Raw genomic sequence first — 27479 nt, 5'->3', positions numbered from 1 at the left:
TATAGCAACAGTCTGGATATTTATTGATCAGACCACATGTGTGTGTGTGTGTGTACATACATGCTATAATCTTCACTCCCAATGCCTTTTTCTTTTTAAATCCATTCTTTCAAATTTTCTTCAGATTTGGTACCAAACATTAGATTTGGAATTCCTTAATCTCAATATTTTGGAGAAAATTCTATTTTTGTATATATCTCCGGCATGATGTACAGGAAACCTACGTTGTAATTGTGGTGTATGTTAGTGACCACCTCATTGACCAGATTGTGGGTCTGTTGGTGACCACAATTGGAATCTGTTGATAACCACACTGTCTTAATACACTAGAAACTATACTATGGACGACTGCTGGTTACCACACTGTGGAAATATATTGGTAATTCTACTATGGATATGTATGTATATATATATATATATATATATGTGTGTGTGTGTGTGTACATTGTGTTTATTGTTCTCTTACAACATGGCCAGATGTTTTGAGTCATCTCTGCAGGAGAGACAATAGTTGAAACATCTGGCCATTTATAAGAAAACCTATGTATACTTGTGTGTTTATATATATATATATATATATATATATATATATATATATATACACATATATATACTTGTGTGTATATATATATATATATATATATATATATACACATATATATACTTGTGTGTGTATATATATATATATATATATATATATATACACATATATATATACTTGTGTGTATATATATATATATATATATATATATACACATATATATATACTTGTGTGTGTGTATATATATATACATATATATATATACTTGTATATACATATATATATGTATATGACTAGACATATTGGAATATCTTGCTGACCATATTGAAGCATATTGGTAACCAAGCTGCAAATATGTTGGCCCCCTCACATAATGGACTGTCAGCCAGGAAATTGTGTGCGTTGGAGGGGATCCAATTTTTTTTTTTTATTAGAAAAATAAAATGACATCAGAAGTGAAAACAAATAAAATAAATGAGAAAAGTTTTTTTTATTTATTTATTATTTTCGTGGAATTAAACTTTTTTTTGTGGGGGGGAAATTCCTGAAGTTTGTATAAAAAAAAAGAAATTTGTAAGAAAATATTGATGGAGATGTCCAGATTTTTCACTGTAACTTGTGTTGAAATAAATAATGTATCTCACGAGTTGATGTTGTTTTCTGCATCACTTCACAAACAGCATACTGTGCCGCAGCCTGGCCGGTTTAAAACAATTATTAATGATGCTCTACAAAGCTTAGTGAGGCCCCAAAATGGATTATTGCTTGCACACACAGGACAGTGTTGCTGCTGCTGGTGAACACAGACACATAATGGACCCTATTCAGACGAGGACCTCTGTATCGCATTCTGGGCCTCGACCCATCACAGGTTTGCTGTCTCCATTCTTGGACCCTTTTATAATGGTTTCTGCTCATCAGAATTGGCTGGCCTCGTGCCACCCCTCTCATCATGCATGTTGTGTCCAACCCTTCCATACCCCACAAACAAGTGACAGTAAATACTGGTATTTATGGTTGTGTGGTAATAAGGTCGTTTCACAGCCACTTGGTTCCAGGTTCAATCCCACTGCATGACCCTTGGGTAGGTGTCTTTTAATATAACTTGTTTTCTTTATGCGAAACCTTCATATTTTACAGACAAACCTCAGCACAATAAAATAATTTTAAACAGAAATTAAGATTGCTTTAGAAAATTTATTCATAAGAATAATAGACTTGCTATTTCTAAAAGCATTGTAAAACGCTATAAAATCCATAAAATATTTTATGAAACCCGTAATATGTTCTAAGACGAGCAAATAAATGAAAGAACCACTACGTGGTCGCTAGAAATAACAGCCGAATCTTCTTATCGAATCCTGATGGCTTAAGGAAGGTCTCACAGTTTTAGATATATTACTATAACAGTTGGAACAGCCTGCATCTAGATCCCTAGAGCTAAACAACTGATTTTATTTCGTTTTACTCTAATCGAAGTATAAGTTCGATTACATAAGAACAAATTGATTAGCAAATGCGATCAGTATAAGTTCTAAAGAATAATAGAATACATAATATTAACTGAAATAGAATGACAGAATAAATACGAACACGAACGTCAATAAATATTCCAATAAAACAAACAATATCACAAAATGTAATTAAAATTAATTAGTATTTGTTTTTAATACAAAACATGTAATTGTATAAAATAAATATTTAATAACGATACTTTTGTGTTTGATGCAATATTTTTAAGAATGCAACAAGAAATAGTGCAGAATATAAGACTTCGAATTTGTTTTAGTTCGTAATCTTATATTCTGTTATTCCTTGCGATAACGACCGAAAGCTGGAAGATTGCCAACAACACGATCTGAATGTTCCCTCCATCATCTTTCGCTGACCTCTACCTTATTACAGACATTCTGATCTCTTACAGACATATTGTATTAATGACGTGAGGCCATCTGGGGCAACGGGCACCTTGTTTCCTCGCGCAGTGTCAACTGACGTTGCTGATAGAATTCCAGGACGATGTGATTTGTTGTTCGGGGTTCGATAATTTCTGTCTCCAAACTCACTTTTCCTACTAGAAATAGCAGCCAAATATTTCCCTCATATATATATATATATATATATATATATATATATATGTATATATATATATATATATATATATGTATGTATATATATATATATATATATATATATGTGTGTATATATATATATATATGTATGTATATATATATATATATATATATATGTATGTATATATATATATATATATATATATGTATGTATATATATATATATATATATATATTTGTGATGTTTTTGCAGCTTTAATAATAATAAAGTGTGTGTATATATATATATATATACACACTTTATTATTATTAAAGCTGCAAAAATATAACAAAAACTGTACACATTCCCGTCCGTCGGAAGTTTAAATTGAGACTGGAACAAAATTAAGTTTGTATGTTTCACATTTATGTGCTTACTATGGTGTGTTGTGTATGTGTGAATGTGTGTATAAATGTATATACATAGACTACAGAAAAATTTATGAGATACGAGAGGTGAATATATTTATTTAACCACTTGATATGTTACGGATATGCTAAGTGGTTAAATGAATATATTCACCTCTCGTAGCGCCTGACATTTTATGGTCCAGATACACCTCATGAAATAATTTCATAGAGATTGCCTCTCCTGTATTCCAGCTGCATAGTACTCAGCATTATATTCCTCTGTATTGAATTATTATGTGATATGATAGCTGGGTCCACTAGAGGAGCTTTCTGTGATTGCCACGGGATTCTATGAATCCATACACTGCACTACAAATTTATATGGTAAGATCAGCCGTAACGGATATATAACACACTTCGATTAACACACACACGTTCTAAAAGATTAATACGGAAGACAGAGTGTAGTGGAAGCTTTATTTACGACAACGATCGTTTCGGCTTACTTCTGCACTGCTCTTTAGTGAGTGGGGAATGATGCAATGGAATTGAATGCACCCCATGGTGCAGAAGAAGCCTCCTCAGGTCACACAAAACGGTTCAGTGTTATCGGATGTACATCTTATAATAGTGAACCGCTTTGTGTGACCTGAGGAAGTTTTTTCTGCAATATGGGGTGCATTCGATTCCATTACATCGTTCTCCACCCACAAGGGAGCAGCGCAGAAGTAAGCCGAAACGATCGTTGTCGTATATTAAGTTTCCAGTACACTATGTATTAATCATTTAGAATACACTCAACATGCAACAAAGAATTCCTTACGTAATCTCGCTGCAAAATTTCTATATAAGTATCATAAATGTCAAAAAGGCACGTGCTTTTTGTACCCCGAAAGATCACCCACCCAGCAACGAAAGTGCGCTACTCCAGATCACACCTGGTAACCGCAAGCGATGAAGGTGCTCTGCAGGGGGCACGACAAGGGACCTTGCCATAACAAGGTTTCGATACTACACCTTAAACTCTCTTACCTAAACTTCAATTTTAATTACAACTTATATGTACACATTGATTCGTACGTACATACATATATGTGTGTGTGAATAGACACACACACATACACATGCTCGCCCCTCCCCCTAATACACACTCGGTAAAAGTTACAAAGTGACGTAAACTGGATTGACACTTGTCAAACTTTGGTAAGTGTCAATGCACAAATCTTTCGATCCTCGAGTTACTTTGTAATCCCTGCAGAATAAATTATCTATCTGTCTGTCTGTCTATAACTTGAACAATATATCTAAATAGGAAGGTATTTAAACGTAAACAAAAAAGAAGAAAAGAAAGGCGGTGTAGTCATGACTGTAACGCCTTTAACATTAGATCTGTTTGATGAGGACAGAGTTTAAGTGTTAATGACACCACCAATAAGAAATAGTGACATTAAGAGTCAAATGGAGGAGGAGGTCACTGAACTCTGGGACGGCTGAATAGATGAAGGGAGATAATTAGGGAAGTCTTGCGGCAAAGATGGATTGTATGACTGACGTTTAATGAATATATATTTGTCTGTCTGTCTGTCTGTTTGTCTGTCTAATTGTCTACACACCTACCAACCAACCTACATAATCAGTATATATACAAAAATATATTTTTCCACTCACAGTTTGCCAGAAGATCCTGTATTTTATACTCTTTTTCTCCCACAGTTAATACTAAATGGATATATACATATATGTGTGTGTGTATCACTTAATGTACACAGTATTTAAAATAAGAGCTACAAATAGTTTCTTGCCATGGAGACACTGAGCCTGCAGATTGCTTGCAGATGCAAGGCACACATTATATAAATTTACAAGAAACTATTAGTATCTCTCATTTTAAATACTGTGTACATTGAATGATGCTTATCTCTCATTGGATGGAGTACTTTTTCTGTTGATCCTACATGTAATGGAACAGAAAAGTGTGTATATATATATATATCAAATGTAAAATGCAGTGCAATCTTCAGCTGCACAAAGATATGGCTGTTCAAACACATGCATCATACAGTCTACCTTTCACTGAGTGAGAGGCTCTCTGTTGCCAGCAGAGGCAGCAGCTCTCTAAACTTTGCCCAGGCTATTCTTATTCCAGCAGCTATGCTCTCAGAGTATCCAGCCCCGCTACAGACTTTGTCACCTACATAATGGAAGCTATCAACTACATCTAGGTTTCTTCTTTGGCATGTGATGGAATCTGTTTTCTGTACACCTTCGGTGTTTATTGCCCCTGTGCATCTTTCACACACAAAAACTATCTTTCCCGGTTAACCTTCTTTTGATATTGCTGCACCTCTTATGTGTCCATAGCATACACTGGGTACATCTTATGGAGTTTCTACCTCTGCCTTTTCTACAGATCAAGCGGGGCCATCTACCTCAAGGGATTTGTGATTTGTTGTGTCTTCCTACTTATTATGACCTTGGTTTTTGCTAGGTTGACTCTAAGGCCTTTCGATTCTAGACCTTGCTAGTTCTGATAGTAATCCTTATTTATTCACATTGTTTTGTTTTAATCCTGGATTATCTCATTGCTACAAGGTTTTGATGATGTGATTGTTTATTTTGAGAATAACATTGTAGGGTAGGTGTGAGAGGCCAGATCTGGCTGGTTTGAACATAAAACAGGGAAAATATTTAGCCAGAAAAGGGTCAGTTTAACATTAATAACACCGATGTCACCAGTCTCCGAGGAGAAAGGGCTGCAAGGTCCATGGGGGACCATTTCTTCATTCCACAATCAACAATTACAAAAAAAAAAAAAAAACTGAAGAAAGTTTGATAAATATCAGTTTTATTACACACTGTTACAGGTTAACTGCCCCCCCCACTTCAAATAAAAAAAAAAGAAGAGAGAGAGAGAGAGAGAGAGTTTATACATTGGAAGGAAGGAAACCTTCTGCGGTGAACAGAACCTTGAAACCTCTTTTCAAAGTATATCATCATCATCATCATTATCATCATAGTCGTCATTATAATATTTATTCAAGTGAAAACAAGAGAGAGACATGGGGTAGAGGGTGTCAACAAAATTTCTATATTTACAACTTCTCGGGGGGGGGGGGGGAAAGAAAATCAAAAGAAGGAGGTAAAACTTAAATATTTCTAACTAGGATTTTCTTTTGCAAAATCTTTTACAAAACAGAAATGTCTTTTTTGTTGTTTTTGCTTTTTTAATTCTTTGAGAGGGCAGAAGATCAAGTCTGAACGATTATCAACAATTTTAGGGGCAACGGGGTGGGGGGTGAGGGGTATTTGAGATTTCGACTCAAAGTGAACGAGTTAGTGATGTTTTTTCATTAATTCATTTGGAGTAATTAATTATTTTGTTCTTCACTAGATCAAAGAATATGAGGCAGGAGTTAATTATAAATATATTTACAGGAGAATTTGCAAGTGTGGGTGTGGTTGTTAGTGGAAAGTATGTGTGTCTGTGAACGTGTGTATAATTAATGAACCTCTGTGTGTGTGTGTGTGTATCAATTGAAAGTGAAATCATGTATGTGTATGTTTCTCTGGTAGAAACGAATTCACCGTCAAAAAGAAAACCACAATTTCTGTTTATATTTCAAAGGCAAGAGGCTTTTCCTCTTTAGAAACATTATCAGATGATGATCCATGAGTATACATACATACACATATACATAGTCATACATACATACATTCATATATATATATATATATACATACATACATATATATACATATATACATAGTCATACATAAACTTACACATATATATACATACACATACATATATACATCCATATATATATATATGCATAAATCCATATATATATAGTTATATGCATATATATGCATACATACATATACACACATATATATATACAAACATCCATATATATCTACACATATGCATATATATATATGCATACATATATTTATACACATATATACACACATACATATATATACACACACACACACATATATATATACACACACATACATACATCTAAAAAGCTCCACGAGGCTCCGGCAGGGGGTAGTGGCAACCCCTGTTGTACTCTTTCACCTCAACTTTCTCTCACTGTTTCTTGAGTAACGCTGTGATGGACTGGCGTCCTGTCCAGCTGGGGGTGAAACACACACGCCATAGAAACCGGGAAACCGGGCCCGTGAGCCTGGCTAGGCTTTAAAGGGGCACATAATAAAAATATATATACATACATATATATATATACATGCATATATATTCACATATATATATATATACATATATATTCACATACACACATACATATATTTATATATATATATATATCCATATACATACATATATATGTCCACATACATACATATATCCACATACATATATCATCATTGTTCAATGTCCATATATGTATATATTTGTGTGTGTGTGTGTGTATATATATATATATATATATATATATATACATACATAGATGTAAATATGTACATTATATATATATATATATATATATATATATATATATATATATATATATAATCAGAAAATAAATGTGAAGAGAAAACCATTCATTGTTTTTTTTTTGAAATTGTTAAAATCCAAATTTATTTACAAGAAAAAAAAAAAAAGAATCCTTAAAATAAAAAGAGAAATGTTTTTTCACAGACTTCTCACAGAGAAGCAATAATGGTTTTGGAATCACTGTGCCATTGTGTCACAACCTGGTCTCTGCTAACCCCACAACACCTCAATCATCACTCATAACAGAAGAGGGTCCAGTTGGCACCATTTTACCAAATGACACTCAAACAGGGAAAGATTGGAATCAAATCAACTATTCTTTACCCCCCTTAGAATTGTTAGCCTTGAGCCTAAAATAGATTATTATTATTATTATTATTATTTCTCTCAAATCTCAAAAATTGTGAAATGAAGGTTGGGTTTCAAATCTTCTCCAGTTAAAGTAGAATGGTAAAAAGGGAGACGTTAGGGAAAAGTTCTTTGGAATAAATAAAAGAAGCAGGAAAATACCAAAAATATTGAATATTTACAGTGCCAACACTAATGATTAAACACTTTTTTTTCTTTTATCCAACATCTGCTGCTAACAAAGAGAAATTTAACTAAAATATTTCTGTAAAAATTTCAAACAAGGATTAAGAGCTGGTCCTAAAACAGTACCTGATGCAAGAATGTGGGTTTCTGGAAGGATTACGGAGATTAAAAGAGTTGTTTGGTGGATCAAGCAACAACAATAAATTAAGCAAAATGTCCTGGATTAAAAACAATCAACTGATAACAGATATGATTGGAGAGGATTAAACAAAGAGTGGATTGCTGGATCTGAAGAATAAGGAGCTTAACACAGATGTATCTCTGGATTAAGCAACTTAAAACAGAGAAATCTGATTCTGTTTCCAGGGCTAAACATGTGAATATCCCTTTGTATGGATTCATTCAATGGTCGAATCGGAAAACAGAGATAACTATACTTACTTGCACATAACCAATATACTAAAACTACTTGCCTTTTAGATATATATATATATATATATGTCCTTCCTTTTCCAAAATCACTCGTTATACTGAACTCTTCTATTTCCCTCTTTGTAACTCTCTCACATTGTCTCTGATAAAGGGATATCCCTAATACTCCAGACATAGCTGTGTGACTACCTTTCTCTTTATAAATGTCCCGAAAATTCCACACAGCCTTGGTTTTGTTCTCTCATTTTATTTAATACAGACACACACACGCATGTATTACATACATACATATGTAATATTATATATATATATATGTACATACACATGGATACTTATATATACATACATATATATATATATACACACACATATACATACACAGACATATATATATACATACATATATATATATATCTTCATACATATATACATACATATATATATACACACATACATACATATGTGTATATATATATACACACATGCACATATATATATATATGCATATATATATATATATATATACATATATGCACATATATATACATATATGCACATATATATATATATGTATGTACATATATACACACACAAACGTGTGTGTGTATTTCATAGATTTGCTTGCCAGATTGACCAATGGTTGAGCAAATGATTCTCTAGAAAATGGTGACACCCAGATGAAGACAGAAGGATGGGGGCAGTATTTTTACTTACAATCTGAAGATTAATGACTAAACAAGGAGGTATGTGACCACGAGAGACACTCCTGGAGTAGTGTTGGTCATATTAAGACAGAGAGATGTGTACCTATTGTTGGGACAAACAAGAACCGATGTGAACCGTTTCAAGACATGGCAGGAACTTGGAACAAGAGAACATTTAGAAACGAAAGTACCAGGATCCTTGCAGTGGAGAAAGTGTGGTGTTTAGTCGTTACTTAACTAATTAATGTCTTTGTCTGTATTGATTGACGAATTCTTCTGGCAGTGAGTAGCTTGGTTTAATTTGGTTTTCAATATTTATGCAGGCTTTGCTTATTATTATTATTATTATTATTATTATTATCATCATCATTATTTGTGTTGTACTCTTCTAAAGAATAAATTGCTGAAGACTTTTGAAAAATGAATTCTCTTCCAGAATCAATAACAAAGAAATAAAAGAAAAAAAACTAAAAATAAACAAAGAAGTTTGAGGGACAAAATAGACATTATCAAAGTTTCTTATATTAAATGTTTATGTTTTAAGGAGAGAGGGGGGCGGGGGTAAGAGATGTAGAACTGTTAAGAGACCCCCTCCTCCCCATACACTGACCCCTAGAAACAAACAAATTTCAAAAAATGGGCTGCAATTTTAAAACTTCACACATTTTATTGGGATTTAGATTTTGTAATATTTATTTTTTTTTACTTCATTTATACAATTACTTTCTGTACAATTGAATAAGTGGAATTACATGTATATATATGTATAAGTGCATGTGCTTGTGTCTGTTACACAATCACACAAACATGAGAAGAGAGAGAAAGAGAGAGAGAGAGAGGGAAAGAGAGAGAGAGAGAGGGAAAGAGAGAGAGAGAGAGAGAGAGTGAATTTCTCTCACCTTTTCTTCAGGTCTTTGTTTTTTTTTTATGTAGGCTTTGTACTGTGAATGCAATAAAACATACACACACACACACACAGGTATAAATGCAAAATTCTTGATATCAGGAACCACTTGTGCCAAACTGTTGTCTAAGAATGTCTTAAAAAAACATTGAATAAGGAGTTTCTTTCTGTTCTTTGAAAACTCCTTTAAAAAAAAAAAAAAGAGTTTATTTTTTTCAGATGAAAAGAAAAGGGGGCGAAACTATATAAGAGCAGGCAGCTGCTTCACTACAGTTTACAGGGAATGGTGTGTGTGTGTGTGTGTGTGTGTGTGTGTGTGTGTGAGAGAGAGTTAAAATGTAAAATCTCATTCAGAAAACGAACAAGATTTGTTTTGTTTCCTTCTTTTATTTAGATTATTTTTGCTTGTTTGTTAATTATTGTAAACTAAGCACTGATAAAGCAATGATGTAGAATGACATTACGCGCACACAATTGTATACATACATATATATACATCTATGTAATTTATCATATACACCTGAGGATGCAGTGGGGCCTAAAGGCACGTGATCCCTTACTATTCCTTCTTTTTCTCCATCCCTGACCCTATTCCCATCTGAAAGGTCACACAAATTACGTCACACCCCTTCTGATTACAATTATGACTGTCGTGGAGAGAAACCAGTAACAATTAGTTGAGAAAGCCAAGTCTACAAGACTAAACTAAATGCCTATCATAGTTTGCAGGAATCTTAGCTTCAAGACTAAATCCCTAAATGTCTCCCTTCAAATAATCTCAGAAGAATTCATCACCATTTGCAATGATTCCCTGAAGATATTTTCCATTCAAAGTTTGGTAACTTGTGATGGAAAAAACTTTTCTCCCAGTCATCAATCTCTGCCACACATGATGAAAGAACCCATGCCAATGTTACCAGCTAAAATCAAAACATTCCTCATGGAGGCCATCACTAGCCATTTCATAGACAGTCCTACATAGCTATTGTACATAGGATTCTTTGGTAACTCAGCAGGGGCTTCTTTGGGCTGATTTAGGACCAGTTGAAGTGTGACAGGCAACAAGACAGGGTGATGCTTCGCTTCTTGACAATCCCACTGCAATTTTATGGCAATATAATAAATATATTTGTGTGTGTGTGTGTGTGTGTGTGTGTGTGTGTGTGTGTGTGTGTGTGTGTGTGTGTGTGTGTATATATATATATATATATATATATATGCATAGTTTATGTTGTGGTATAAAAACAAAAGTATTCAATACAGTGTTGTGTTGGAAGTGTGTAGAGTTAAATATATATTAATATATATCTGTATAATATATGTTAATTTATGCATGAGATAAACAAGGATTACATTCATTGTCAATCCATATATGGCTGAATGAACGACTGGATGAAATTAACCGGTCGGAGAGAATGTTATTACTGCTTAGTATCATACACAAATGAACATCACACACATACAGGCATCTGCCACATTATGTAAGAGCTCTACCCAAGAACCTTTCCTATAACACAGTTTCCATAATATAAAACATATTTTCTCACCAATTCTGTGCTTGTTAACTTCCATTTAACAGGAAGATGTTGGGAAATTGGTCTTACATGACAGAACTCCATGTTAAGAAAATGTATGTATGTATGTATGTGTGTGTGTGTGTGTGTGTGTGTGTGTGTGTGTGTGTGTGTGTGTGTGTGTGTGTGTGTATACATATATATATATATAAATAATTGTATGTACGTATTTCTCAAGATGTTTGGAAGGCAGACCAACCCAAATGAAATCGCTTCATGACAAATGACAAACACTGAATGGTTTTTTTTTTGGTGAAAGAATGAGTGAAGGAGACAAAGAAAAGAGAGTGAGTGAAGGGGAGAAGGAGGCAGAGAGAGGCCATGGTAGATAGAGAGGAATGTCATTAGAGTTACAATATTTAATTAGGGTGAAAGTAATTAGTTAGACAAGGGAAATATAATAGAGACAAGACAGAGATGACATGTAAGGACATTTTGTTAATCTATCAGTGTATTGAAACAAAGACGGGAAGTGGTGACAATCATGCCCTTACTAAGGCAGCAATGCAACCAGTTACAAAGTCAAATGTTAATTTGAAACTGAATTTTGTTTGCCAAGAATTTACCACCACTGACTCACCGAACCCTGTTGCCATAACACCACCACCAACATACCCCTAGGGCCCACATTGTAGCCCCATACAGTCACCCAGTGTGTGGGGAGTCACTTAGACTAAAGTGTGGCAGAATTGGCATACCTGGCATACAGGTTACCTCTATATACAGCAAAATGGTGACTATTTCTCTCTCTCTCATATAAACATCATCATCATCATCATCATCATTTAAAATCGATTTTCAATGCTGGCATGGGTTGGATGATTTGGCAGGATCTGACAAGCCACAGTGCTGCACCAAGCTCCAATGTCATCCATAGCATGGCTTCTATGATTGGATGCCTTCTCCAACACCAAGCACAAAACACTTCAGTGGTGACTTCTAAGTGCCAGGGAGGGAGCCTCTACATGGTCGTTTGACTTGCTACAAATGGCAGCTAAATATATCTCAAATCACACCCTATTGCCTTAAAAGGGAGATGGACACGTTGGGGTAATATAATCTGGAGGAAACAAGACAGGACAATCATGGCTGGAACAACTTTGATCTATAAGCAGGTACCACTAATATGGTGTCATCCACCGAATGTTCAGAATCACCACCAACAGCAACAACAGTAGCAATAAAGAGGAATTTCATCATCATTATTATTATTATTATTATTATTGTCATCATTGATCCAGCAAAGAGAGAGGGAGAGAGTTCACAAACTGGCTTCTACAACTACACCAAGAAAGGGAACAATGGGGATTAAGGTATTCAATAAAAGAGAGAAAAGGATAGGGACTCAGTGGCTGGGGATACAATACAATGGAGCAGTTTGGTGCAGGGTAGTGCTGTAGTCAAGGTGGTAGCGCAGAGCCAAGTGGGTGAAGCTCAAACCAAGTTTACATTGACAAATGGTGTTCAGTTAACGAGTTGTTTTTCTAAAATCATTACAAAAATGGTTGATCAACTGATACAGTGGACTACAAACCATACCGTATGGTGGTACCTACTTACAGCTACAAAGACTGTGCTAGAAACAGATAAGAGTGACAAACGTAATGATGAGAAGGATTTGAAACCCCCAACTATTTGTTTGTCCAGTGTGGCACAGCCAGAGTGCTGTGACAGTTATTGACAACAGAGTACAGACAGGCAAACAGGATATCTGCATTGTACTCTACGGAGTACAGTCACCTCAGTTATTATTATTATTATTATTATTGGCTGAGGAAGGTGAAGAGAGCCAAAACATAGCAGTTGTATTTTGTATCCCTGGCAATCCCAAAATAAATACCAGTAATACACCAGGCATTCACTAACAAAATTGGTTTAGTTGTGACGACTATTCTAGAGCACTGCCATATTATTATTATTATTATTATGAAGGAGAGGTAAGTTCAGTGAAGATGATCAAAGGGTAGAACCATTTTTTTCCACAATTTAACGAGTGTTGTTGTTGTTGTTATGGTTGCTGGGGTAACAACTTACCCCACCCAAAAAACACAACAGAAACCCTCCCCCCACCCCTGTACTCAGTGATAATGAAACAATGAGTAAAAAAAGGTGCAATGATGTTGGTGTTGTGGTGCTGGTGGTGATGTCGACGGCATGCAATGGTGAAGGTGGTGGTGATGATGATGATGGTGGTGGAGGTGGTGGTGAGGGTGCAGTGGACTAAATTTCATTTGGGGTTAAAATCACATTCCTTGTCTGCCTCCTCCTCCTCCTCTTCCTCCTGCTACTACCCCTCTTTCTGCCCCTTCCCCCTTCTCTCCTACTCTCTTCCTCTTTGAGAGGATGAAAGTGTAAGAAGTCACTTAAACACACCAACACAGGGAGAGTTTGGGGGGTGGGAAAGCTGTAGTCAATCCAGTCGAGAGGGTCATGGGGGGAATGAGGTGCGATGGTATTGGGGGAGGAGGGTGTCGCTTGGTGTTTAGTAGTAGTGGTGGTAACAGTGTTTAATAGTAGTAGTAGTAGTAGTAGTAGTAGTAGTAGTTGCTGTGGTTGTGGTTGTGGTAAAGAAGAGGTCACTTAAAAAATGATTTATACATCAGCGTTGATCTGCATAAAGATTTGTCTTGTTCCATCAAAAATAGCAAATCTCTCAGGTTGACACGTTTGATACGTGGCCGGGACACAACCTGTGGAAGGAAACAGAAGATGTTAAAATGCTGGCTTCAACGTGACTTGATTAACGGGGTATTTGGTGCAAAACAAAAATATCAAGAAATTCATAAACAAAAAGAAAATACAAAATAAATAAAACTTTGTTAATCACGAAAGGATTCGACACATGGCTTCATATAGGACCAAGCTCGTGTGTTGCAGAAAATCCTAATCTAGAAAGCAGCCCTTGAAGCCTGCCAGATCTATGTAGGTTTTTAGTCTCGTCTGACAGTGAGGTGTGGTGGGTAATGGTAGAGAGTACAGATAGCATAGTGATAAGGACCGTCTGGTCATCTTAAAGGGAGGAAGGGTGACCAATGACTTACACAGAGTGACTTTGTTTAAAGTGAAGAAGAACTGCACAACACCATCAGCCTCATGTTCTTGTCTGTGACCATCTTCAATCCATTGACAAGACCAGGTCAAGACAACTGGGGATGAAGGAGATGACCAAGGCATATCATCTTGCTCTCTGTACTCCACAAGGTTAACATTCTAATAAGCCCATAGCTGAGACCTAACCACTGCTACTATTCTGGGTCAGAGCAGACCTGAGAATAAATAGTGGCTAAGAGCTGCTTCCACACTCTTCAAACCCCTGCAACTCCAAAACCAGGGCCCTACAACTTGATGTTGTTTCAAGTCATACCAAAGACCAACTGCAAGTAATACCACATAAATGAATGCCTCCCACTTTGGTTGGTTCTGCCTAATCGTCTTTGCAAATACACTTGCCTCCCCTTTACCAGAATTTTGAAAGATTCCCAGGTCTTAATTTTTTCTTTCCTGCTTCTCTAATTAAACCCAGCAAGTAGAAAGTTATATTTCATGTGTTTATAAATATATATACATATATATATATATTATATCTGATATTAGCTAAAGCTAACTGTCCAGTATCCAGGAATCTAGCCCAAGACTCCAAATGGACAAAACCTAGCCAACACATGTCAGCAGGATAAATATGAGAAAACTGAGGAGAGATTCTGTTACTATAGTTGAAGCAGTTAGTTATCGAAGCCGGGGTTTTGAATGCATAATAATTAGAGTAAGAGGTGGGGGTGTGCGAGAGTTTCTTATAACTCCTGCTGGCAACAAAAGGATTCTTTCATTGAGTCAAAGACAGATTGTATAATATTTGGGTAGAATCTGTGATGTGAACACTCCATCCGTTTCCTCTGCCAAAGAAAAGAAACTAAACAAAAATCTATCACAAGATATTTCATCTGATGATCTACCGATTCTTCCCGTCCATTAACCTTATAGATATATCACATTTACGTTCTAAACACGAGTTTAAATGTTTGTATGCCATAACCATCACCTGTGAGGGAGTATGATTGCCCTGGTAGGTTGCCAATAATTGTTTCAGGTGCTGCTATGGAACATTCTGACAGCTGGAAACTGATACTTATTCCCAGGTGAGTAGATTAGACCAATGTAAAATGAAAATATGCTGTCTGGTCCAGGAATTGAACCTGAGATCTCATCATCATCATCTTGAGCTGAACATCCTTAACTATCAGGTCACAGTTATTATAGCACGCACACGCACACACACACACACACATTGTTGGATCCAAGAATATTCTTCCTTCTGCTGCAACAATATCCTTGTCAGGTGGATGTGGTAACGATAATTAGTAATATAGCAGGAGAAAGAGAGAGAGAGAGAGAGAGGTAAAGACAAAGAAAAAGAGAGAAGTAGAAAGAGAGAGAGAGAAAGAGAGAGATAAAGTAGGCATGGAAAGATGTAGAGAGAGAATAGTTGAGTGTGGTGGTGGTGGTGGTGGAGAATGAAGGTGAAGAAATGGAACTCCCCCCATCTGTTGTGGTTGGAAGAAAACATGAAACAAAAATTTTGTTTTTAAATGAAGACTCACAGGTCGAACGGAAGATGAACTTACTCCACCATTTGTGAGAGATGTTGATGTACCAGTCTGGAATAGAAAATAAAATAAAATATATTAGAGTGAGAGAAGAACAGTGTTGTTGTGATGATGGTGATGAATAAGGTAGTGGTAACAATGATAATGATGTGTATGTGTGTGTATATATATATATATAAGACTGCAGAATATATTATGAAATGAGTTATTTACAATGTCTCTCACAAAACATAAGAAAATAATGACAGCTGGTTGATGAAATTAGACTATATGAGGTAAGTGGACTGCCTGGAGATGGGGGGGGGGGTATAACAGAATATAGTGTTGGTATACACCAATGTGAATTTGATGAAGGCAGTTAAAGGGTCAGAAAGTTTGGAGGGGCAGCTATTCTTGTGGACCTCTTGTACCTCTACAGGCCTTCTATCACACAAATGTGTGTGTAGCTGTAATTGTGGATCTGGTGGTAGGGATTAATGGAGGAAAGATGACACTTTTCTCTGCAGAGGATTTACATTTGTTTTGGGGTGTAGAATACCCAACCACTTTACACACAACAGATTTTTTTTTATTGCTTAGGGATGAAAGGGCAGTAGGAATTTCCCTTTATTCCATGGCCTCCACAATATTTTGTGGACTCATTTTCACGTGGAATACCTGACTTGTATGTACGAAAGAATGGCCAGCACTAAAGGTACCTGAGGACCAAGTGGAATGGAATAAATCTATGACTCAAGGACAGAAATTCAAGAAGAAATAGTGCAAAACGTCTAGGGTAACCCTTTAAGAAACCTACCAATTCACTGCCTCAGACTGGTCCTTTATTTTATGGACCCCAGAAAAATGAAATCTAAAGTCCACTTCAATAGGATATGAACCCACAACAGGGATATTCAACTCAGAACATAAAGCTAAAAGAAATGCTGCTAAGCATTTTGCTCAGCATAATAATGCTTCTACCTTTCATCATCATCATCACTATAATAATAACCACCAGAAATGGTAAATCCTTTAATAGGTCAACCCAAAAATAGAAACCTTTAACAATATGTCAGTGGTTTGCAAACCCCTCCACAAATCCCCAAACTACATCAGTGAGTGAGTACCTGATTTGAGTCTCCTGCTTCTGTTTTCCGCTTCTTTCTGGGACCAATAGCTGCTAATGCTGTAATGTTGGCCTCTCGTTGCCTCATTTCTTCCATCTCTGCCAGTTGTAACTGAGAAAATAGAAGGACAAAAAAAAAAAAAACAGAACCATCAACAGAAATATAAACTGCAGATATTTTAGAGGAAGCAACACATTTAAACAGCGTTTCTTAATACCAAAACCATTTATTTACATACACACACACACTAACTTACCTCCTTAGCTTTCTGCTTTAGTTTCAACTGTTCTGGATCTTCATGTTTTGACCGACTCTGTAAATAGAAAACATATATATATAGAATAAAATACAATATATACATATATAACGTATTTTCATCCTCGTCGTCAGTTAATGTCCACTTTTTCATGCTAGCATGGGTCAGACAGTTTATCTGAGGCAGATTTTTCTGCAGCTGGATGTCCTTCCTGTCACCAACCCTCACTTGTTTCCAAGTAAAGTAATATTTCCTCCACGGCCAGATGTGTCTTTGAAGGATATTGGAAATGTATGGTACTTCTTGTATGACACTGACATTCATTGACAACTGTCATGCAATGTCAGAGCAAAAGGACATAAACATATACATTTCACACACACACACTATGTTTTTGTGTGTGTGGGCTTCTTTCAGTTTCTCTCTGCTAAATCCACTGACAAGGCTTTGGTTGGTCAGGGCTGGAGTAGAAGACACTTGCTCAAGGTGCCATGCAATGAGATTGAACCTGAAACCATGTGGATGGAAAGCAAACTTCTTAATCACACAGCTACACTGGTACCTATATGAACACACACACACACACATGCACATGAAATCCCATTACAATCAATCTCAATAGAATCTATTTTTCAGTCTAATGAAATTTTTTCCTGTTTCAAGCCCTAACCTTATTGAAACAAAATCAAACCCTTTTCAGTCAAAATCTCTTGCTTTAATGAAAATTTAAATATATCTTTGAGACGACAGTCCTTTCATGTAAGACATAGAGACTCCATGCGACTGGGACATAGGCACTGGAACAGTTACAAGTCCAGTCGTGTAACAGCTGTGTTAGATAAACACTAAATATACAAAAATATCTGTGTTTGATTTGATGGCTTGAAATAAACATTTTCAAACTCATAAAACCATAACAAGTTAGTCTGAATTGCTGTGTTCAAAGCAAATGTTCTAAAAATATACAAATTTTAGCTGTTATGCCAGCAAGGAATTAGAACTTATTTAATCAAATATTTGTAAAAACCAACAGCAATCCAACTGTGACCATTGCTTATTTTCAAATTGAAATTTCAGCTGAAACAGACACAATATGAACTGAATGGGTGAATTGCAGGTTTTGGTACAGTAAGGCACCAGGATTTGACCCTCAAAAGAGAAGCTGGAATTAATAATCATCATCATCATCATCATTTAATGTCTGTTTTCAATGCTGGCATGGGTTGGATGGTTTGACTGGAGCTGGTAAGGCCAGGGACCTGCACCAGGTTCCATTGTCTGTTTTGGCATGGCCCTTTCTAACGTCAACGACTCCACAGAGTGTGTTTAATGTGGAACCAATAATAAGTGAGGCTAGGAAAGGAATAACGAGTGTAGAAACAGCTCCTCCAGCTGCTCCCATGATTTGTTTGAGTCTAAGGTTTGAATAAGAGAAAATAGTAGGGTTGTGGAGAGCAAAGCAACAGCTGGAGAACCTGGTTTTTCTCCAAACAATTTAACCCCCCCCCCCAACACTAATTGATATTTCACAAGTTCAAACCTTACTACAGATATAGTTTGATCTTGTCAGTAGGAATGCCATCCAGTTGGCCCCAAGGGGTGGGGATTTCAGAGGTAGGGAGAAGGAAAAACAAACCTTAGCAACCCTTAGTAACATTTCTCGCTCCTGTTCTTCATGTCTCTTCTTTTCAAGTCGCTCAAGTTCTTCAAAATGTTTCAATATTGCTCTGACATCGTTTTTCACCTCATACCTGCTGTCCATCTTAGAGAAAAAAAAAACAACAAAAATTAAAGAAATGAAAAACAATAAATACAGAGATCTGAAAATAGAGATAAGCATAATCCACAAGAAAAGATTGTGGTTTTAGAAAGACTAAAGATTATGGATTAGCCACTTACTTTGTATATTTCTGTTCTGTGTTCAGCAATCGTAGATAATTTTTCAATGAAATCTCGCAATCGTTCTTGAGTTGCATGTGATACAATGTTAGCAACATCGGAAGGTACCTCTTCAACACCGTATTTCTTGGCTGTGTTTAAATATACAACAGAAGGCACAGTTAATTGCTTACAATAACAACAAATAAAAATATTAATTAACAGCCATAATAATGCTTGTTGGTGCCAAGAGAGCAATATTTTATATGTTGCAACCATATTCCAAACAAAAGACAAATTGCTCCAGACAAAGTCCTCTCAACTAATGCTTTTCTGCCACATCAACTCATATTGCAACTTTGAACCCACAGTGGGGCAACAGCAGCACCACCAACAACAACACAGGGTGTTATTCAATAATGTTGTTGCTGCTGTTGTTGTTATTGCTACTAAGTGGTCTAACTCATTCCATTCACAGAGTTTGAGTAATTTTACAGTTTGGCCCTTTTATTAGTCAGAATATCACAGTGGACACACACACACACAATTGCTCCATTTGGTAAAAATCCCAAAATTTGTAAAGATTGCACACATAGAGGCACAAATGTGCATGTATGCACATATAAACATGAGTGAACACAATTATCTACTCATGAACACAACACACACAGAGTTATGATCACAGTTAAACTCAACTGTCGAGTAAATACTTACCAATTGAGCTAATTCTACTTAAGAGTGGGCTGTGATAAAGAAAACATTCATCTTTACAAGACCGAATCTGGGTCCCAATGAAGTCGGCATTGGTAGCCATAATATTGCGAGTTTCCTCTGACAGGTTGACTCCACCCATCGTTGCCACATCATTGATGTCATCGTCATCTCTGAAATAATTGTTTAAAATACACAGAGTTAATTACCTTCACATGACAACCACTGGCTCAACAGTTATGTTGTTCCTCCTCTGAGAAAAGGTGTCTCAGGGTGAATGAAATGAGAGCAAAGACCACAATGTATGAGATAAGGCAAACTTACTTCAGAGACTCGTATTTCCGTTTTTCCTTGTGCGGAGCCAATGTCTCTTTCTTGATCTGCATGTGGGATTGGAGATTAGTGGTAGATGTAGGCAATGTGTTGAGAAGGTTGGTTCTCCCAACAGTGGTCATTGTACCAAGGTTAGATTTGGCGACAGTGATGCCAGGATGACCAACGGTTGTCGTTGTCATCTTAGCTTGACCACCACGTACCTGGACATGGCCAATTTGACCAGCTGGGCATACCTGTTTGATGATAGTCTGTAACAAACAAAACCAAAATCGTTAAATGATAAGATTGATTCTATGAAATATTAATTACTAACACAGGCACAAAAATTTAAGGGGAATGATGTAACTGATTAAATAAACTCCAGAATATTACTGATACTGTGTTCTAATGACCCAGGAAGAAGAACAGTAGAATTAGCCCCTTTTGATACCAACCTGCCTGAGACCAGCCTGGTTCTGTGATACAAACTTCTTGTTTTAAAAGGATTTAAATTAAAACCTTCCAACAAAATTTCATGCAAGTTTATTTTCCAGAAACCAGATAAATAACGACAAAGTTACTTTACAAAATTCTTCATTATTTTGAAAATTAATTGAATTTCATTATGGTAATGAAAGGGTTAACTTTGATGGGATGTGAAGTCAGAAAATAAAGGGACATAATAAGATAGCACAAGACATTCTGTTTAGTGCTCTACCAATTCTGTTCAATCCAGGGAGATGTTTGTTTTATGTCTTTAAATAATTAAAGAAATGAGGCATACAAAGCAAGTTCTCATTTTGGGACTTTGAAGGACCAGCTTTAATAACATTTAATGTTGAGGTAAACTGTGTGCAAGGGTTTCAAATTCCAGTCGGTACTATTTTGCTTTATAAACATCATGGGAAAGAATGAACACCACCCAATACCATTAAAAGAAAGACACGAGAAGATAGTTACCTGAGTGGGTTGATGAATGTGGCCCCCTGACATAACGCCATGGACCTGAGGCTGGGTGGTCATGCGATTCGCTGCGGTCACATGAGTCATTCTGTTGTGGGTGTGGCTGTGTACGTTCTGCTTAGTGTGTGTCATAACAGTTGTATTAGGCACGGAACACATTGTCTGAACCCGGATCACTTCAGGAGGAGGGGGACGCACCCCGTCAATGGACATTTTATTCATGTAGAGAGAGTGCCTCAACAGAGGTAAACTTTTCTGAAAATATACAAAAGATATAAATACATACATATCGGGGGGGGGGGGGGGAGAAAGAGTGGGATAAACATAGAGGCATGGAGATGGGCAGAAGGATGTAGGAAGGTGGACAAACAGACAATGGTGAGATGGTATGAGTGGACAGACCAATAACTGGACATACATAGACGAGACACAAAGAAACGAACTGGGAGAGATTTAACATCTTTTCCATATCAACTGCTACCACCATACACTCTCACACTTCCTGACTGATAACATACATACATACATACATACATGATGGGCATTAAGCACCAAACACGTCTGCTAAGAAGGCACAATTTCCCCCTCTACTTAATAAACAGAGGGTTTGAGTCAAGGATTAGATTGCTGGCAAGTGGTAAGACAAGAAAGGGTTTGCTAAATAAAATTCAGGTGCATCAGGTAATTCTGTGCTTCTAATAATCCATCAAATACAACACACACACACACACACAATTGGAAAAGTGTTGTTTGAGAACAGTGAAACTTATACTGTTTCCATTAAAATGCATTTGTCATATTTTAACTTTACATACATGTATGTGCATGTGTGTGCGTGTATGTGTGTGTGTACACATTCATTTTAGCATGTGTTTTTGCATGCTAGCAAGACCTGGAATGATTTTCTTGTCACCAAGCTTTATTTGTTTTCCAAGCTAGGAACTTTTTATTTCCTCACAGAAAATGTGAACAGACATTACCAGAGAGAGGGGGGAGAGAGAGAGAGAGAGAGTGTGAGAGAGAGAGAGAGAGAGAGAGAGAGAGAGAGAGAGAGAGAGAGAGAGAGAGAGACAGACAGAGAGTGTGTGTATGTGTGTGTGTGTGACAGGTTTACAGTTTGTCAATTCAACAAAAACTTAATTGGAAATAAAGAATAATTAATATATCCAATATCTAATTAAAGATTATATGTCTTTATAAAAGTGTTTAATTAATGCCAATGAAAGAATGTTTCTACAGAGGACAGCACTAGTGAAGGGATAGAGTACTTACTTTCAAGAAAGGGACCAAACAAGGTTGAGGTGAAGACTGCAGTTCAATTTGAAGTTTCTCTGTGAAACTTTCAGGGTCAACTTTACCATCCTGGAATGGAAGATAAATGAATAAACCCAGAGTTTAATCTACAGAATATACAATTAATATAAAACTATATATAATTAACATAAAATATACATAATTAATGCAAAACTATTTAGAGAAGAATGGACTTGGTATGAGAATAGTTTGAACAGTGAAGCTTTGATGGGTTGCTCAAGAATTATTGTGCAGAATTATAACTGGGAAGTGGGCCCTGACCATTGCATGATGTGGTTCTGTTGTTGATGGACATATCACATGAAATGTGCTGCCATAGCACATACCTATTTGTAGTTTCTAACTGTACAATTTGGTTCAATAATTTAAGTTTAAACTTCTACCACAATAAAACACAATAAAAGATTCTACAGATGGGTGCCACCTCTACAGCTAATGAGCCAAGCATGAAATAGAAGTGGAACCTATTGTCAGCCAGGTAGGTGGACTGCACTTTACAGCATGCTGTACTAAGACAGACAATGCAGACTTTGTGTAATTAGTCAGTATGGTCATCAGTCAGCATGATCATTAATCGGCATGATCGTTGCTGTTGTAAAAAGACTAAAGGTAAATAAAGAAGAAAATACATTCACTTACAATCAGTCCTTGGATGAGCTCACGTACATTGAAGATTGTTTCAGGACGCTGATTAGAAGCTAATTTCAGCAGTGTTGCCATGAAATTCTTACATTTCCGAACATTATCAATCATATTGCTGTTCTGATCTGAAAGTAAAACATTTTTTATACAAATCAAACACAAAGTCCATGAAACATTATATAAACACAGACATCTCAAAAAGTAAATAGACACCCCCTCATTATAACTTTTTTTATCTGAGGCTTCAAACTGTTAATGTATTATTATTTTCCGTTTCAGATTACAGTATATTAGTTGTTCATGGCAACTAACCATGTTGTGAACACCAGAAGCAAACGAGTTGTCTGATTTTCAAAGAGGGTGTATTGAGGGTGGATCCGAGGGTGAACTTAGCCAGTGTAAGACTGCAGAAAATTTTGGGATTCCCCTTGATACAGTCAACAGAGTGATTGTCCAATCCACCAACAAAAGAAAGAAAGGAATCAAAAGCATTCTGCTCGGGTCATCTTGGGACCCTCAGGCAGGCGTGTTTGGGCTGCCAAATAGATTGGTGAAAATAATCCCTGCTGCAAGGCAGATGAGGTTGCAGAGCAATTCCAAAATGAATTGGAGGACATCTGTAAGGTATCTCTCCATCAACTTGGCTATTATGGCAGGGCAGCTAGAATGGAACCATGGCAGGGCAACCAGCAAATATCCAAAGAAGAGATGACAAAGAAATCTTTCAAAAATCATGGAGTCAATTGACTTTTATGATGTGTGTGTGTGTGGGGGGGGGTGTAGTTAAGTGATTAGGGTATTTGGCTCATGATTGTAAGGTCGTGAGTTCGATTCCTGGTGGTGTGTTGTGTCCTTGAGCAAGACACTTTATTTCATGTCGCTCCAATCCACTTGGCTGGCAAAAAGGGCCAGTCTTATCACATCATCATCACGATTTAATGTCCATTATCCCTGCTAGCAGAGGTTGGATGGTTTGATAGGAGCTGGCTTAGGCAGAAAGATTGAACCATGCTTCATTGTCTGTTCTGGCATGGTCTCTATGGCTGGATACCCTTCCTAATACCAACCACCTTACAGAGTGGACTGGGTGCTTTTTACGTGGCACCAGCACCAAGGACCACTTCATCACGAATAATGAAACGGATGGGCAAAGGGTTTAGAGTAGTTGGTATTTCATTGGAACTAAGTCGGAGGAGTTTCACCCTGGTGGTTCCAGAGAGATGCGGATGTGAGGAAGAAGGAGAAGAGAGCGTGACTACAAACACAGAGAAGTAATTCCCTACCATTTACTGTTAGTGACTAATTGCAATTGGAATAAAGAAAGCATTGAGATAAGCCATCTTAGAGAGTTGCCATTTTTGTGTCTAGAGACCCACATCAAATATTTCCTGCAGAGAAACAAGAGACGAAGGTTGAAGATGTTCTCTTACTTGGTAATACATTGCTGGCTTGATTATGCCCGACAGGTATGGTGCTTGGCATTGTGGTTGTTGAGCCTGTACTGTTTTGAGTAACAGGTGACACCTGTACAGGACTGTGGTTGACTGGGACAGTTTGTCGCAGAACTGTGTGATGGCTGGACGTAGTCGCTTGTCCTTGCGGCTGCTGGATAGTAAGAATGGTTGGAGTAGAAGTTGGCTGTCGAGGTTGACCTTGATTGCACATTGGCTGAAATACAAAGAAAACAATAATTAAGGATGACAAATCAAAAGGATCGTTAGATGGATAATTAAACAAACATACATACGCATGAGATCAATTGAATGTAGTTGCACTAAAGTTTGTAATGTCTCTGCTGTAGAAAGTAAACAAAAGAGAATACAGACTTTAATTTTCTTAGCAACAACACAAATAAGAAAATTGCTTTGACATATTCCATGGAAGGTTGGCTACTTTTAAGAGAACAAGAACCGACACTCGCTCTTCTCTTACAAACAGCACTTCATAGTAATTACTATTTAAGTCAATCACAAACCAGGAACTCAGTTGAAATGGGGTGAGTAATTTCATATTGCTCATTAGTCAGCATATATATGTATTAAATGTGTAGATAATTAGATAAATAAATGAGTTCCACATCAAAAGGTTTATAATTATCTCATTTACGACAGTTTCGTCCCTTGCCTCATACAAATGACACTTAACTTATCAATGATTCAGTTGTTGATGGTCCACAATCTATAACTTCTGATTAAACCATTAGTTATCATTCAAAAATGTTTAATCACTGCTTAACTCCTCAATCACCATTCAAAGTTGTTTAACCTCCAGATAAACCTTTATCCAGCACCTGTCACTGATGCGACAATCCCATTCTTTATTATTATGTCCACCAAGTAATGACATAGATAGAGGAGTGACAGAGGGACGGTTGCTGGGGGGGGGGGGGATTGATGTGGGGAAGGCTTTCAGAATCTCATTTTTGCTGTGATGGAAGAGACTTCTCAAACACATTGAATTACGACTCATCTTGGTCCTTCATCACTTCTCTTGTGAGGTTCAGCATCTTGAGATCAGCCTTCGCTACTTCATCTTGTGTTTTCCTAGGGTCTCCCTCTTCCACAAGTTCCATCCACTATAAGTGATCAGCATGCCACAGCCATTTCAACAGGTCTTGATCATATTGAGTACAATGTTGAATGAAAGATGTTCACTTCATTTTACTCTCATTAACAAAGAACACACACACACACGAAAGGACTTACCTTGACATTTTGCAGTTTCCCTGGTAAAACAGTAGTATTGGTAGATGTCTGTGGTTGTAGAACACTTGACTGACTCGCATGAACCAAAACTAATTGGCCTTGTTCATTTTTCACCAATACGGTGCCAGGTTGAAGCTGAATGCTTGTGGGTAAAGTAATGGCATTCTAGAAGGAAGGAAAATAACAAAACATTAGTGATTGTTTTGGTTGTTGGTCTCATTGCTTGCCATGGGATACAGTACATTGTATAATAAAACTATAATGTATATGGTGGTACAAATACGAACAACAAATCTATCAAAATATTAAGGCTCGTTTATATTCCATCTCAGTTGATTAAAGAAGCTAAAATAATAAACTGAATTGCTTTAAATGCACAACATCTGAACCAATAACCAGCTGCAGCTTAGAGGAGGCTTTCGTTCATGGATACCTGTTTGTCTTCTCCCCAAAGGCACTAGCCTTGGCAAGGTACCTTTAGGGAGAAGCTTTCTAGGGGCAGAAACCATGATTAAAAGTGGCTTTAATCCATGGATCTAATGTAATCTTAATAAGGGTGATCCAAGATGAGTATATTAAACTAAACATGTTGGCCATGATCCCAGGATAATTCTTTGAGACAGAATTAAGATAAAAGTACAAGTATATAGCAAAGTTACATATCCCTTTTAATGGTCTAATTATGGCAATATAATTATGGTGGTATAATTAGTGTAGTTTAATTATGGTGGTATGAATATGGTAAATATAAGAATATAAATCTTATAACTGCATAATTCTTCTTACTGAACAAGAAAGAACATAAATGCCAAAACAATTATTGTATGAATTAATTAGGTAATTATTTGTGTAAAAATGAAATTATAACCATAATTAGTTTCATTAGTATTTACATGAACCCTCATAGCTGCTTTTTCATTCAACTGGTGAAACTGTTCAGTTGTAGAAACACTGCCAGATCAGATTAGGGCCTGGTGCAGCCTCCTGGCTTCCCAGACCCCAGTCAAACCCTCCACCCCATGCCTGAAGCTGTCTAGCTGAGAAGATCACATCAGTAGTGCCGCGTTCCACATGAAAGCCAGGTTGACTTTCTGGAAGAACACAATCTGCAACATGTTTCAGTAGAAGATCCAGAAGTACCCTGCATAAAACCTTTCCTACGACAGAAAGCAATGATATTCCCCTGTAGTTACCACAATCATTCCTGTTGCCCTTTCCCTTATATAAGACCACCATTACTGTATCTCTCCAGTCCTCAGGTACAGATTCACTAGCCCATATCCTGCCAAACAAAGAGTGAAGTTGCTGC

General features: G+C 36.6%; 1 protein-coding gene across 1 annotated transcript in view; it reads right to left on the bottom strand.

Moving 5' to 3' along the window:
* Positions 1–11739: 11739 nt before the first annotated feature.
* The window catches only part of LOC106882896 (transcription initiation factor TFIID subunit 4B), a 27090-nt gene continuing 11350 nt past the window's right edge, over positions 11740–27479 (bottom strand). Inside the window, exons 2-14 of the mRNA XM_052975137.2 lie at positions 26171–26335; positions 24896–25133; positions 23463–23590; positions 22782–22871; positions 21507–21764; positions 20556–20815; positions 20235–20404; positions 19542–19672; positions 19279–19404; positions 17643–17699; positions 17387–17497; positions 16275–16331; positions 11740–14366 (exon numbers count right to left, since the gene is read on the bottom strand). Of these exons, the coding sequence (XP_052831097.1) occupies positions 14253–14366; positions 16275–16331; positions 17387–17497; positions 17643–17699; positions 19279–19404; positions 19542–19672; positions 20235–20404; positions 20556–20815; positions 21507–21764; positions 22782–22871; positions 23463–23590; positions 24896–25133; positions 26171–26335 (1905 nt within the window). The 3' untranslated portion in view covers positions 11740–14252. The remainder of the gene's footprint in view (positions 14367–16274; positions 16332–17386; positions 17498–17642; positions 17700–19278; positions 19405–19541; positions 19673–20234; positions 20405–20555; positions 20816–21506; positions 21765–22781; positions 22872–23462; positions 23591–24895; positions 25134–26170; positions 26336–27479) is intronic.

The sequence above is a fragment of the Octopus bimaculoides genome, chromosome 20 (genome assembly GCF_046866305.1).
Source record: "Octopus bimaculoides isolate indiv1 chromosome 20, ASM4686630v1, whole genome shotgun sequence".
NCBI classification, from domain to species: domain Eukaryota; kingdom Metazoa; phylum Mollusca; class Cephalopoda; order Octopoda; family Octopodidae; genus Octopus; species Octopus bimaculoides.
Note: the sequence above shows the minus strand (reverse complement) of the source record. Positions and strands in the feature narration are given on the sequence as shown.